Here is a 14,435-nt window from a genome sequence, read left to right as displayed (position 1 = left end):
GCTAGGGAGGAAGTTTGGGTCTTTCCTCCCTAAAAACCCTGGGGAACCAGACAGGGACAACAAACCCCAACCGATGGAGCTAGATAATTGTGCACAGCCTGAAGAGGTGACTTCCTTACAGGAACCTATGGATTTTCAGGAGGCTTGTGCTAGTGTGAATGACTATCAGCCTGAACCAATGCAAGTGAATTGGAATGTAAGCCACAAGCAGTGAGTGTTTTGTTTTTCTTTACTGTTTGTAGGCTGAGAAGCTGGCTTTTGAATATTGTTTTGGGGTGAAAGCTGAGAGAGAATGAGGGAGAGGTTTTTGCTGATATCTGGGTGGGAATTTGAAGCCTGAAGGAAGGCCCATACTTGTGCAGAACCTGATATTCTCTCTCCTGTTTCCTGGCAGCCATATTAGGTGATTGCCAGAGGCTTTCCTATTTTTTTGTTTTGTGATTTGAATGAAAGACTACTATTTTTGTGGACTAAACCAAGTTATTGTTATAAAGCAGACCCATAAGCTCTCTGGAGAGCTGAGGCCTCATTATTGGAAGAGGCTGAAGAACAGTAAAGAAAAGAAAGTTTAATGCTAGTTTGATTAACTGCATCTGCTGTCTGTTTTTGCCTTTTTTTTGACTTTGAGAAGTTGCTGTTTGCTTTGCTGGTGGTTAATTGAATGCTACACAGAGTTCTGACTGAAGTTCATAAAGTATTGAAAGCATTCAGCCACATGTTAATGAACTGAGTAAACTGAACTATTTGTATGAACTTATTGAGTGCTGTGACTTTATTTTGGGTTTTGTTTTTTTTATATATTACAAAGACCCAGTCCTGCAGGGTGACTCCAGACCGGGTCACACGCAAGGGTGTTATTTGGTGTAGTCATCAGGACTTCAGTGAAACCCATCTCTGGGTTCACACTGGTGGCCACAATATATGGCCCAAACCAATTCTGGGACTGAGGCAACCCAAAGCTGCCTAATATGAATGCTCCCAGAAATTTAACCTAGTACTATGAAGGTGTTTAAAAAAGACTTTCGTCCATCTTGCAGCTCCAATATTTGGGGCCTGAGACCTTAGGATCTATCTTTTGCAGAGAGAGGTCTAGGTTCCTGACTACCTAGGCACCCATCCAAAGCTGAAGATGCCCTATGGCACTATACACACCAAATCACTGTTAATAATTAGTAGATATTTGCCAGCTTAAGAAGTTAAATATTTAAGCAGCAGTTATGAAACAAATGCAAACAGTAATTGGTAACTCATTTAATACAGTGAGGTAAAATTGAGGTAAAACAATTGGTATCCTAAAATCAAATATTTTAAATTGTATTACATTTTAGCAGCTACAATGGAATATAGAGGAAACAAGAGTAGATCATTGAATCATGCATTAAAGAGATGAAGAAGGAAATTGATATTTTAGTACAAAGTCTACTAAAACCCTTGAAAAGAAAACCAAACCATAAATGTAGTAAAGAAGGTGGAAAACATGAATACAATTCTCATGTAATAACGGGAAAAGAAAGCTTTATTTTAATTGCAAACCATGTCTGGCTGGCTTCTGGCATTTTTAATTTTTCTCCATATGTTAAAATTTGCCTTCTGTAGCATACATGCATTCCTTTTAAAAATAAAAAAAACTATTATTTTATTAAACTAAAAGTGTAGTACATTTAATTGAACACAAAAATATTACAAAGATTACACTATTTTATACAAATGATCTATAGTACCATATTTTATCCACCCCTTCTTTCAATTATTAATAATATAAGACATCTTTAATGATTACATTATTATGAAGAACTAATATCAATTTCCCAAATACATTTCCCTCCCCCCCCTTGGATGTTTAAGGAGAACTTAAACCATTAATGCGAGGCAGCAAATAAAGTCAATGGATTCCACACTTTGTTAAATGAAACACTGGACCCCAATCATTCTGCATTCATATTTTCATATTTGTATGTGGTACATACATTTGTCCACCAAAAAGTGTAGTTTAATCTATCATGGCTTTTCCAATTCTGTGTGATCAATTGAACAGCTATTCCGGTCAAAACCAGAAAAAGACAGCTTTTATATTTATCGAGGGGAGGTTTAATGTGTAACATAGTACCACAAATTATAGCTTCATATATTAAGGGAATATCCGATTCTAAAACAAGATTTATTTGTCCCCAGATTGACTTCCAGAAACTAAATATCAGTGGACAAAAAAAAATAACAGATGATCTAAAGTCCCTATATCAACATGACAGTGCCAGCATCTATTAGATTTGGAACTATCTATTTTTTGCAAACGAACTGGGGGTCCAAAAAGTTCTATGTAATAAAAATAACCATGTTTGCCTCATAGATGCTGACGCTGTACATTTCAACCTCCAAGTCCAAATTCGTGGCCAACGAGATACAGAAATATACTGTTTAATTTATACCACTGATATCCTATTAAATCAGTCTGGTAGCAAAGGTGGCATGCATGCATTCCTGTGTCTCCTGGATGCTGGCAAGATTTTTTTTAAATTTAGATAAGATCATGTTGGACTCCACAGCAAGTATGCAAGACTTCCACTCACTCTCTCAATGATGTTAGACCACACAAATTGAATAACTGAAACCTTCTACTTCTCCTTGGAACACAGAAGAGGCAATAGTCTCGAACAGTAATAGTTTATTTCAAAAACTCCAACTCGTATATGTAATGCCCTCTTCAGGACGGCTGAGTCCAAGGCCAGACCTGGTTGGAGTCCCCTGAAGGCAGTTCCCATCAATCCCTCACTTGGTTAGTACTCATTGCCGCCACCTGGGGAAAAGAAGTATTAATGGGTGGGTTCACCTTCTTCTCTCCCCCTGGAAAAATCCAAATAAAGCCAATGTGAACAAGGTTGACTAATAAACTGAACAGATTTATTTGAACTATGTACATACAGTAGGCCTAATCAATAACCAAGTTGTCAGGAATAGCTTTTAACAATGCCAGTACTTCTATACTTAAGGCAATACTAGTACAGAAATTCAACAGCGTTTGTATACTTTTTAGATATTTAAACTCTTTGTTTACAGTCTCTTGAATCTTTAACTCAATTCAAATCCAGCATTTCCAAAACCCTTAGGGCTAGATTCACTAACCTCACTGATCCGATCTGTGAGACTGCTGGCCGACCAATTCATGACGCGTCCTCATGCCAATGAGGGTGATCAGAATCGCACCCCAACCGACTGCACGGATCGCTGACAGCTTTTTTTTTTTTCTTTTTTTTTAAAGGGGCAGCAAAATATCAGGCCTATAAAAAAAATGAAAAAAAAGAAGCCTCCCTCTACCCGACAAAGCACCCCTGTGCACCAAAATGGCAAGAGGGATGCTGACTCTCTCCTGCCAGCAACTGACCAGCCGGCCCAGCACATACACTCTGACCCGGACCGGCATGGCACCCCCCCCCCCCCAAGTGGACTGGCACCTTCCTCCCTCAGTACCTAAAAGTTGGGAGCAGGAGGGGTGCTCAGTTCCTGTTCCTTAGGCCTTCAGTGCAGTTTTTGGGAGCAGGAGGAACCGCAAAGTCCTCCTGCTCCTGACTCAATGCGAATGTGGTGATGAATGGGGAGGAGCCCAAGGCCCTCATTGGCTCAGGCGCCTCAGGCCCTTCCCAAGAGAGGAGCCTGAGGCGCCTGAGCCAATCAGGGACTTCCTTAGGGCTGAGCCTAAGGAAGTCCCTGATTGGCCAAAGCTTTGCTTTGGACACGAGATATTTTCCTGTTCCTTCTAAATTTGACCTGCATTGAATGCTCTATTTATGTGATAGAACTACCAGCCATTGAGACTCGACAAAGGCAGAGATGCTGAAACACTTTCAGTGTCAAGTCTTTGAGTCCTCGCAGTGCTACTATCAATAAAGTGAACTTTACACCCGTGGCTGAATTATTGACATATTATCCTCACGACTCCATTGTTGTGCCTTGATTGTCTCGTCACTGAGGCCTCCTTGAGCTCTCTTTTTGGTGTCAATATAAAACTATATCAGTGTTATAAAAGATAGGAGACAAAAATAGGGAAAAGGCAGCCAAAGGGGTATGAGAAACATTACGCAGTGCATGAAAATGCCCAAGAGGTGGCTAGTGCACTGGAGGGGTGAATTGCCAAGTGGAAGAAAATTGTGTCAAGATACAAAAGAGAAATGCATACAATACTAAAAAATTGCTATCATGGTTGAAAAAAACATCAACAATTGTATCAAAAAAGGTAATGCCAAATAGCTACGATTACTGTGGGCAAAATGAAAATTTTAAATTCAGTGTGCATACAGCCTAAGGATTAAAAGTCCACTTCGGTAAAGAAAAAAATAAAGTGCTAACAGCACAAAGACCCCGATTCTATAAAGGGTGCCTAAGTCATGCCTAAAGTTAGGCATGCGGTGTCCAATCTAAGTGGTTAATGAGCTAATTAAGGTTCTTAACAAGCGATAATTGGTACTTAGGCGTCCAAAGGTCATAGTCGCCACTTTGTAGACGCAGCTACAATTTTAAGATGCCCATGTGGGTGTGGAATGGATGTGGTTTGGGCAATGATTCAATTTGGGCATCCTTCGATTCATTTACATAACACTGAGCGACCTAGGGTGTCCATATCATGCCTATATTGTAGGCGAGTGAAAGCCAGGTCTACTTTTGAGCTCAGAATGGGCTTCAGATAGACCTGAGAACTATGGATGGAACTTAGGCACAGTTTGGACGTCCTCAATGCGATCTGTTAAATAGCTCTCTGGGTTTTTATTTTTGCTTTATTAAGCTCAAAATACATGTAATAGGCCACCACATAAACAGGGCACATCAAAACAGATATATTGCATGCAAAACCTTCTGTTTTTGTGGAAAAACAGTAATGGTATTTGCTAATTAGAGGAAAAGATCCATTAACTGAAGCACAGCACATGAAAAAACAGCTTTATGTTTCTTGCTAAAAAGCTACCCTTTTTTTCTGACTAAACAGTGCTCCAATGAGGTCATTCTTGAAACTGGTGGATTTAGCAAATAAAGCACATGACAAAAATATATAGATTGCATTCATAACTTCATTTGCAAAAGGTTAAAAACAGAAAAAAACCCCAGATACAGACCACAGCATGGCTTCTACTTCATTGCAAATGGAGGTTTGTAGCTGCACAATGGTGACCTCATTGTGAGATCATCAAGGTGCACCTACAAGGTAGAATGCCACAATTAAAATATATGCCAAGGAACTTGTTGGGATTTGAACCTCTGGAAGATGAACACTGGGTTTTTACTTATTGAGCTAGATAGCAGCTTCCAGGCAGGTATCTCTGACTGCCCTGTGATATGATAGCTTAGGGATATGCTAAATAAAGCAAAAATAAAAACCCAGAGAGCTATTTAACAGATCGCATTCAGTACGTCCAAACTGTGCCTAAGTTCTGTCCATAGCACTCAAGTCTATGCTCATAAGTAGATTTCCTTACAATGCCTATAAGACCTAGTTTTACAATTGCTATGCAAGTTGCTAGCTCACTGGTTAAACCTAAAGCCTTCACCCTAATGTTGCTGGTTCGAATCCCAGTCACTCTGTCTGATGGAAGAGAAATAAATAAAAGCATTAAACAGATCCAACTCCCAGTATTACAATTATAATGAAAAACAGCATAAAATCGCCATTCTAATAACATAATAATAAAATATTATAACATTAAGGACATTGTTTGGACATCTAATTCTCACCTAAAACTGATTCTCTAAAGGACGCCTAACTTAGGGCTCCTTTTACAAGCTGCACATGCTAACGCCTCCTTGGAGCTGGCGTTAATACTTTTAGCAGGGTTAGCGCAGCTTAGTAAAAGGAGCCCTTAGACGCCTAAATGGCACCTAAGGTTAGATGCATTTTGCAGAATCGGGGGCCAAAGTGTACTGTGCAAGTGAGCAAATAAATTAATGAGAGCAAAGAAAGAAAAGAAAAAATAAATAAAAGATTACTTACTAGAACCAAAATGCAACAAGGAGCAATTTAAAAAACGCCGCGGGACTGCTAACGTAGGTTATAAGACAATGGATGGATGATGTAACCATGCTGTGCTCGGCTAGTGTGAGAAGCAAGGGTCAGAAAACAGGGACATCAAAGGCAAAACAGTTAAACTAGAGGATAGGAAAAAGGAGATAAAAGTGATATAAAAAGGAGATGCTGTAAAAGAAAAAAATACGGCGAAAACCAGTATGATAAAGTTTCTGGTATGGTAGAGTGTATGTGATGGGCATTGGTGAATAAAAAAAAGGGGAGGAGGATGTGTGTGAAAACAATGTGACTCGTAAGCCATAAGAATTATGAAAAAAAAACAACTTGTGAAACGTATGACAGTAGGACGACGCAGATAAAATTTCTGGTGTGGTGGAGTGTATGCGATAGGACTTGATGAATGAAAAAGGGGGAAGATGAGGTGGGCGAGAGCAATGCGAATCGTAAGTCCATAAAAACGATAAAAGCTTGTGAATGTATGACAGAGGGACGATGCAGACCTTACATAAGAAAACAAAAGATAGGTCTGGCGTGATAAAGTGAAAGTAATAGTGAGAAAAAAGGGGGAGGAAAAACATGTGTAAAAACAATGGGGTCCCTTTACTAAAGCGCGCTCGCCAATTTAGCGCGCTAAACGCTAACGCATCAATTATAGGCTCGTGTGCCTTAGTAAAAGGACCTCAATGTGAGTGATTTGGCCATAAAAAGTATTTTTAAAAAGGTGGATGAATAGCATGGGTCACTAGGTGGATAGAGCGGGCCATGTACTTCCTGGTCTCTAGCAGATCATTGGTAATATGCTAAAAAGTAGACAAATGATTCTCAGGGATGTATTGCTCATAATCAGGTATTCCCTATCTTCCCAAACTAACACAAAAGATTGTTTTTCATCAATTTACACCATTCCTTGAGCAAACAAATGCACTCAATCCCAAATCTTGGGCTTAGTCACAGCAGTCAGAAATTATTTGGATCAAAGAAAAATCGGTTCTCCCGATTTCACTTGATTTAAAGGCAGCCTTCGACACAATTGACCATACACTTCTCTTAAATCTGAAATAACTGGAGTCGCTCTCAAATGGTTCAGCTCTTACCTTTCCGATAGACAATATCAAGTCCACTTTCAAAACTCTCCTTCAAAGCCATATTCCCAAGATTCAAGGGTACCTCAAGGGTCCATTCTCTCGCCTATGCTATTTAACTTATTTTCTTGCACCATTGTTAAGTGTTGCCCAATCTGTAGGATTTACGGTTTATGCCTACGTGGATGACATTCAACTAATCCACCCAGTCCAGAACTGCGATCATACCGAAATCCTGAATATTAATCAAAAATTAAAGCTTGTGTCTGATCGGCTCTGTCAAAATCTTCTTTCTCTTAATATACCAAAAACCAAATGTATGCTTTTTTCCCAGGAACAATATAAAAAAACTCTTAGATCCCCAATATGCGTTTCTTTAATCCCAATTGAAATTGTACCATAAAAATGTGGATATCTTTTGTTTCATGAGTAAATCAAGGAAAATTTTTGTTTACCTGCAATTACATCACTTTCTTTTCCAAAGATAAATTTAAAAAAAGATTTTGACATCACTATGTGAACATTTCTTAAGAAAGAACTGAATATTTCATGGGGTGTCCTAATTTTTTCACATGACCGTATGCTGCCTACTTGTCCTAGAAAAAGGTTATCACATTTAAGTCAACAATAATGTTATCAGCTAAACTTGTATACACAGCTATGTATCTATGTGAACTAACATGATACCTCTATTGGAAAAATTCAAGAAATTCTAACTGTCCGTGTGAAATAAAATTTGAGTTTCTGGAGTTCTACTGCTACCTAGTGGCCAATTTGATACATTTGTGGCAAACTTTCTTGAACACGGTATGTTAGGATTCTGTGAATTTATTACACCACTTTTCAATGAGTCTCCTTTATTCTTCTTAGCAAACATCCAGTGTGCCCTGAGTGCCGGGCAAGCAGCAGCAGAGAGTCGGGAGGAAGGAGAAAGAGTCGGGAGGCAGGAGAGAGTAAAGAAGAGTAAAGAGAAGGGGACAGAGGCGGAGGAGAGTGAGAGGCAGCGACGAGAGGTAGCTCCGCCCACCCCTCCGACGTCAGAAGAACTTGGATCCAAATATCCACCTTAAAAGGGGAGGAACCAACAGCGCTCAGCCGTTTGGCGCTCGCCTTAGCGAGAGCGCCTTTGCGAAAGGCTTTAAGGAAGGAAGAGTCACTGCAAAGCAGAGCAGAGGGCAACCACAGCAGACACAGAGGACACACAAACAACAAGCAAGCAGATAGAAGCCACTTCAGAGAGCAGACCAGCAAGTGGACAGCAATGGAAGCAGGAGACAGAAGCAGGATGTTGAACTACTCAGTTTTCTGTACTGTTTGCTATATGAATGACTACCTCCCCTCTGAGAGGAGGGTCTTATGTATGCACTCGATGCGAGGAACTGGAGGACCTGAAAAAACTAGTTAAGACTCCTGGAAGGCAGAATACTGGAACTAAAAGCACTTCGAGCAGTGGAGGAGGACAGAGAGGCAGAACACTTCAAGACAGAGGAAACCATTGAGGAAGAAGTCCGGGAGTTAGAGAAGTTCATTGAGGAGGCATACAGGGAGGACGTGGAAAATCACCAGCAACAGTGGAACAGCCAAGATATACCCACAGTGAGTGAGGACCACCCGGAGGACAACAAGGAAGAAATGGGCGACACAGCAGCGACCCGGTGCAAGCCAACTCCAGGATGAGGGAAGATGGAAGTGCACAGAGGACAAGGACCTACAGCTGGAGAGATGGACATACACCGGGGACATGGATCTGCGGCTGGAGAAACAAAAGAAGACAGATAGGACAGCGATCGTCATGGGGGACTCCATCATCAGACAAGTCGACAGCCACATAGCGGGAGGAAGACAGGATCAGCTGGTGACCTGCCTAGTGGGAGCCAAGATAGAGGATATAGTGAGCTGCATCGACAGGATCATCGACAGTGTGGAAGAGGAAGATATGGCGGTGGTGATCTATGTGGGGGGACAAACAACGTGAGCAACAGGAACTACAGCAGGGAAGGACTGAAGGACCAGTTCCGGATGCTAGGAAAGAAGCTGAAGACCAGAATACCGAAGGTAGCATTCTCAGAGATCCTGCTGGTACCCAGGGCTGATGAGAAAAGGCAGACAGAGCTGCAAGCAGTCAATGTGTAGATGGTGTAAGGATGGATTCCACTTTGTGCGCAACTGGACGACGTTCTAGGGAAAGAGCAAGCTAATCAGGAAGGATGGACTCCACCTCAGCGGAGAGGGAACGAGACTACTTGCAAATAACATCGAGAGAAATTGAGAAGTTTTTAAACTAGGAAGAAGGGGGAAGCCGACAGTCGACCAAGAGTCGATGGTTCGGGAACTGGTATATCCAGAGGATACCATGCAGGAAGATAGCGAGGAAGACTCACAGGATCATAGGCAAGACAGAAATCCTGACAGATCAAAAGGGACACAAGAGGGAAGGAAATGCAAGAAAGTAACAGGCCGCAAACTCAAGTGTATGTACACAAACCCAAGGAGCCTAAAGAATAAGATGGGGGAAATGGAAGCTATGGCACAAAAAGATAACCTTGACATCATCGGCATCACAGAAACATGGTGGAACGAGGAAAACGTCTGGGTCACTGTGCTACCGGGATACAAGCTATACCGCAGAGACAGAGTGGGTCAAAAAGGTGGGGGTATTGCCCTATACGTCAAAGAAGGAATTGAGTCTACCAGAAAGAGCACGCTGGAAATGACGGATAAGTTAGAGACCTTGTGGGTCAAAATTCTAGGAACAAATGGAACAGAAACGAAGATCGGCATCTACTACCAACCCCCAGGGTAGTCCGAAGAAATTGATGGAGAAATGACGGACGAGATTAAATGCAACTGCAAGGGAGGCAACGCAGTTATTGTGGGTGACTTCTATTATCTAGGGATAGACTGGAACCTAGGCACCTCTGGCTGTGGTAGGGAGACCAAGTTCCTTGATGCTTTAGGCAATTGCTTCCTGGAACAACTTGTCAAGGAAAATACAAGAGTAAATGCAATTCTGGACTTAATTCTAAATGGACTACAAGGATCGGCGCAAGGTGAAGAAGTAGAAGGGACGCTGGAAACCAGTGATCACAATATGATCCGCTTCAACCTGGACACAGGGGCAAAACATCGATCCAAAACGACGGCTACGGCATTGAACTTCCGAAAAGGGAATTAAAAAGGGATAAAACTCATGGTGAGGAAGAAGATTACGAAGAGGATAAGCACTGTTAAAACACGAGCAAGCATGGTCCCTTTTTAAGGACACAGTCACCAAGGCACAAAATCTATATATACCGCATATCAACAAGGGATCCATCCAAGATAAAAAAGAACAAGTAACTGGCGTGGCTCACTGTAGCAGTGAAGGAAGTGATCAGAGACAAGAAGACTTTGTTTAAGGAATGGAAAAGGTCAAAACCGGACTAAAACTGGAAAAAGCACAAAAAACATCCAAGCAGGTGCCATAAGACGGTAAGAGGGGCTAAAAGAGACTACAAGGAAAAAATAGTCAAGGAGGCAAAAAACTTCAAGCCGTTCTTTCGATATATTAAGGGGAAATGACCCAGAAAGGAAGCGGTGGGGCCATTGGATGACCATGGAATAAAGGGAGTGCTAAAGGAGGACAAAGCCATCACTGACAAACTGAACACATTTTTTGCGTCTGTATTTACCAAAGAGGATATACACAACATATCAGAAGCCGACAGGCTATACGCAGAAAACGAAGACAGGAAACTGACAGGGTTGACGGTCAGTCTAGAAGAGGTATGCAGACAGATTGACAGGCTTATAATTAATAAATCCCCGGGACCGGATGGCATACATCTGAGGGTAATCAAGGAACTGAAAGGGGCTATAGCTGAACTGCTTCAACTAATAGCCAATCTGTCAATCAAATTGGGAAGGATTCCGAAAGACTGGAAGGTGGCGAATGTTACGCCGATCTTCAAGAAAGGTTTGAGGGGAGATCCGGGAAACTACAGACCAGTGAGTCTGACCTCGGTGGGAAAGATGGTAGAGGCGATAAAGGACCGCATCATTGATCACCTTAACGGACACAATCTGATGAGGACCAGCCAGCACAGCTTCAGTAAAGGGAGATTTTGCTCGACGAACTTGTTGGACTTCTTTGAGGGAGTAAACAGGCAGATAGACAAGGGTGACCCGGTCGACATTGTATATCTGGATTTTCAGAAGGCATTCGACAAGGTTCCGCATGAACGACTACTTTGAAAAATTGCGATCCATGGAATCAAGGGTGAAATACTCTCATGGATTAAAAACTGGCTGTCGGATAGGAAATAGAGAGTGGGGGTAAATGGACTGGAGAGTGGGGGTATACTTTACTGGAAAAGCATCACATGTGGAGTGCCACAGGGTTCGGTGCTTGGACCCGTGCTCTTCAACATATTTATAAACGATCTGGAAATTGGTACGACAAGTGAGGTGATTAAATTTGCAGATGACACGAAGTTATTCAGAGTAGTAAAGATGCAGGAGGATTGCGAAGACCTGCAATGTAACATAAACACACTCGAGAAATGGGCCACGACATGGCAAATGAGGTTCAACATGGATAAGTGTAAGGTGATGCATGTCGGTAACAAAAATCTTATACACGAATACAGGATGTCCGGTGCGGTACTTGGAGAGACCCCCCAGGAAAGAGACTTGGGAGTACTGGTCGACAAGTCGATGAAGCTGTCCGCGCCATGCACAGCAGCAGCGAAAAGGGCAAACAGAATGCTAGGAATGATTAAGAAGGGGATCATGAACAGATCAGAGGTTATCATGCCGCTGTACTGGGCCATGGTATGCCCTCACCTGGAATACTGCGTCCAACACTGGTCGCCGTACATGAAGAAGGACACGGTACTACTTTAAAGGGTCCAGAGAAGAGCGACTAAAATGGTTAAGGGGCTGGAGGAGTTGCCGTACAGCAAGAGATTAGAGAAACTGGGCCTCTTCTCCCTTGAAAAGAGGAGACTGAGAAGGGATATGATTGAAACATTCAAGATAATGAAGGGATTAGACTTAGTAAATAAAGACAGGTTGTTCACCTTCTCCACGGTAGAGAGAACGAGAGGGCACTCTCTAAAGTTGAAAGGGGATAGATTCCGTACAAACGTAAGGAAGTTCTTCTTCACCCAGAGAGTGGTAGAAAACTGGAACGCTCTTCCGGAGGCTGTTATAGGGGAAAACACCCTCCAGGGATTCAAGACAAAGTTAGACAAGTTCCTGCTGAACAAGGACGTACACTGGTAGGGCTAGTCTCAGTTAGAGCACTAGTCTTTGACCTAAGGGCCGCCGCGTGAGCGCACTGCTGGGCACGATGGACCACTGGTCTGACCCAGCTGCGGCAATTCTTATGTTCTTAACAGCGGAAGGTAAGGACCAGACTACAGATGTTAGTTCTGACGAAGTTATTCTTCTTTAATACAATATCCCTGGCATTCTAACTTTAGCTACTGCATTCCCAGAACATTATTTTCCAAGCAAGAGTACTCAGAGATGTGGACCCACAGTCCTCTCTGGAATCATGGGACGTACATGCAAAAAACTGCCACTTTCTTGTATTTTTACATTTTTTTGCTTCATTTCAGTGAACACTATTTTAGACAAAGGTGGCAATTTATTCAGCTGCTTTAGAGGCTTAGGGAGTCTTTTACTAAAGATTAGCACGTCATGTGTCCCAAGACCTATTTTATTCCTATGGGCCCTGCCACAAATAACATGCAGTAATCTTTAGTGAAGGATCCCCTTGGGGGAAATTCATCAACAGGTGTTAACTGCATTAGGGCACAGTAATGATTAGCGTTTCCTAAATGGTAAAGACGCCCATTATATTCCAATGGACCTCTTTAGCATTTAACACATGGCAATCATTAATGCGTTCTAACCATGTTAGGGCAAGATGCTCAAAACTTTAATGCCGTCGCTAAACTGTTTTCCGGCGGTTTAACCTGCACGCATTTTTGTGGCGGATTATCAGAACGGATTATCTCTGTCTTTAGCGAGGTTTCTAGCAGTCTGACAATGGCATGCAAATGTGCTCTTACCCAGCAGCTTCCCAGACTCCTTTCCCTCCCCCCTCCCAGCAGCATCTCTCCTTCTCCCTCTCCAGGTCCAGTAGCAGCTGTCCCTTTTTCCCCCTTACCCAGCAGCTTCCCAGACTCCTTTCCCTCCCCCCTCCCAGCAGCATCTCTCCTTCTCCCTCTCCAGGTCCAATAGCAGCTGTCCCTTTTTCCCCCTTACCCAGCAGCTTCCCAGACTCCTTTCCCTCCCCCCCTCCCAGCAGCATCTCTCCTTCTCCCTCTCCAGGTCCAGTAGCAGCTGTCCCTTTTTTTTTTTCATCATGCCTGCAGCTTTCTCCCCTCCCAGCAACTCTCCTTACTTACCAGCGCTGCGATTCAGTAAGGCAGCATCGGGTCCTTTGTTGGGTCGCACCGCCTCTGAGGAAAGCGGAAGTTGCATCATCAGAGGCGGCCCGACTCAGCAAAAGCTCCAAGGCTTCCTTCCTGAATCGCTGCGCTTGTAAGGAGAGCCGCTGGGAGGGAAGAAAGCACAGTTGGAGGCTCCCCATTATATTACATTGAAATGAGTCCTCCGGTGGATTCTTAAAAATCACCGAGGCATTTTCAAAGAGTGGCGTCGGCTTTTGGCGACAAAAGCAGCAACTTGTCTGGGGGGTGCCGTTACAGTGCCAGAACATCTATATATTTTTAGTGGACGGTAGTAAAATCACGCTTCTTTTGAGTTTTTTGGGAGAGACAGGTAGGTTTCATGAGCGCTTGCTAAAAGCCAACGTTTTTTCTTGAGTGAGTGTTTCTGGCTGTGGGTCTTGATTAAATTTTACATTAAAAACAAATTACAAGATTTACCTGAATTATAGTAGTTATTTGGAGAGAAAGGCATATTTTATGCATGATTGACAAAAGTCAATGTTGCTTCTCCACCTCCTCTTCCTTCCATTTATCCAATAGTGCAGCAAGAGAGTGTGTTTTGGGGGTTTATCTTTACGGTGTTTTTCTGTGCATGTGACCATCAGCGATGGGCCCATCATCTTCATTGCTGTCTGCTAATCTTATCTGCATGCGCGATTTTTTAAGAATGTCTCAGGTTTTTAGATTCACAAGGAGCCTGGGTGAGAATGAGTTTCCACTGCTATCAAATGGGAGACGAGCCATATCTAGGTCCAGGAAGGTGAGAGAGCTGCTGTGGGCTGGCTGCTGAAGTGAAAGTAAAGGAATATAGGGAGAGAGAAAGCCAAAAGAAGACCCGCAGATAGATGGGGAAAAAAAGAGGACCACAATAATTAAAATACAGAATTAAACTTTTCTACTCCT

The 14,435-nt window shown here is 42.5% G+C and overlaps 1 protein-coding gene across 6 annotated transcripts in view; it reads right to left on the bottom strand.

Moving 5' to 3' along the window:
- LOC117363436 (serine protease inhibitor 2.1-like) overlaps positions 1–14,435 on the bottom strand; it is a 192,244-nt gene that overhangs the window by 105,755 nt on the left and 72,054 nt on the right. The window contains exon 2 of one of the 6 annotated variants that reach the window (XM_033951162.1): positions 2,568–2,794. The exons of 3 other annotated variants lie outside the window; for them this stretch is intronic. Coding sequence is in view for 1 of the 3 variants with exons in the window: in XM_033951160.1 (XP_033807051.1) it covers positions 13,971–14,004 (34 nt within the window). In the remaining 2 variants the exon portion in view is untranslated. Of the gene's footprint in view, positions 1–2,567; positions 2,804–13,970; positions 14,020–14,435 lie in introns of those variants that run through there. 2 more of the 6 variants (XM_033951160.1, XM_033951165.1) reach the window with 2 other exon arrangements.

The sequence above is a fragment of the Geotrypetes seraphini genome, chromosome 7, assembly GCF_902459505.1.
Source record: "Geotrypetes seraphini chromosome 7, aGeoSer1.1, whole genome shotgun sequence".
NCBI lineage: Eukaryota > Metazoa > Chordata > Amphibia > Gymnophiona > Dermophiidae > Geotrypetes > Geotrypetes seraphini.
Note: the sequence above shows the minus strand (reverse complement) of the source record. Positions and strands in the feature narration are given on the sequence as shown.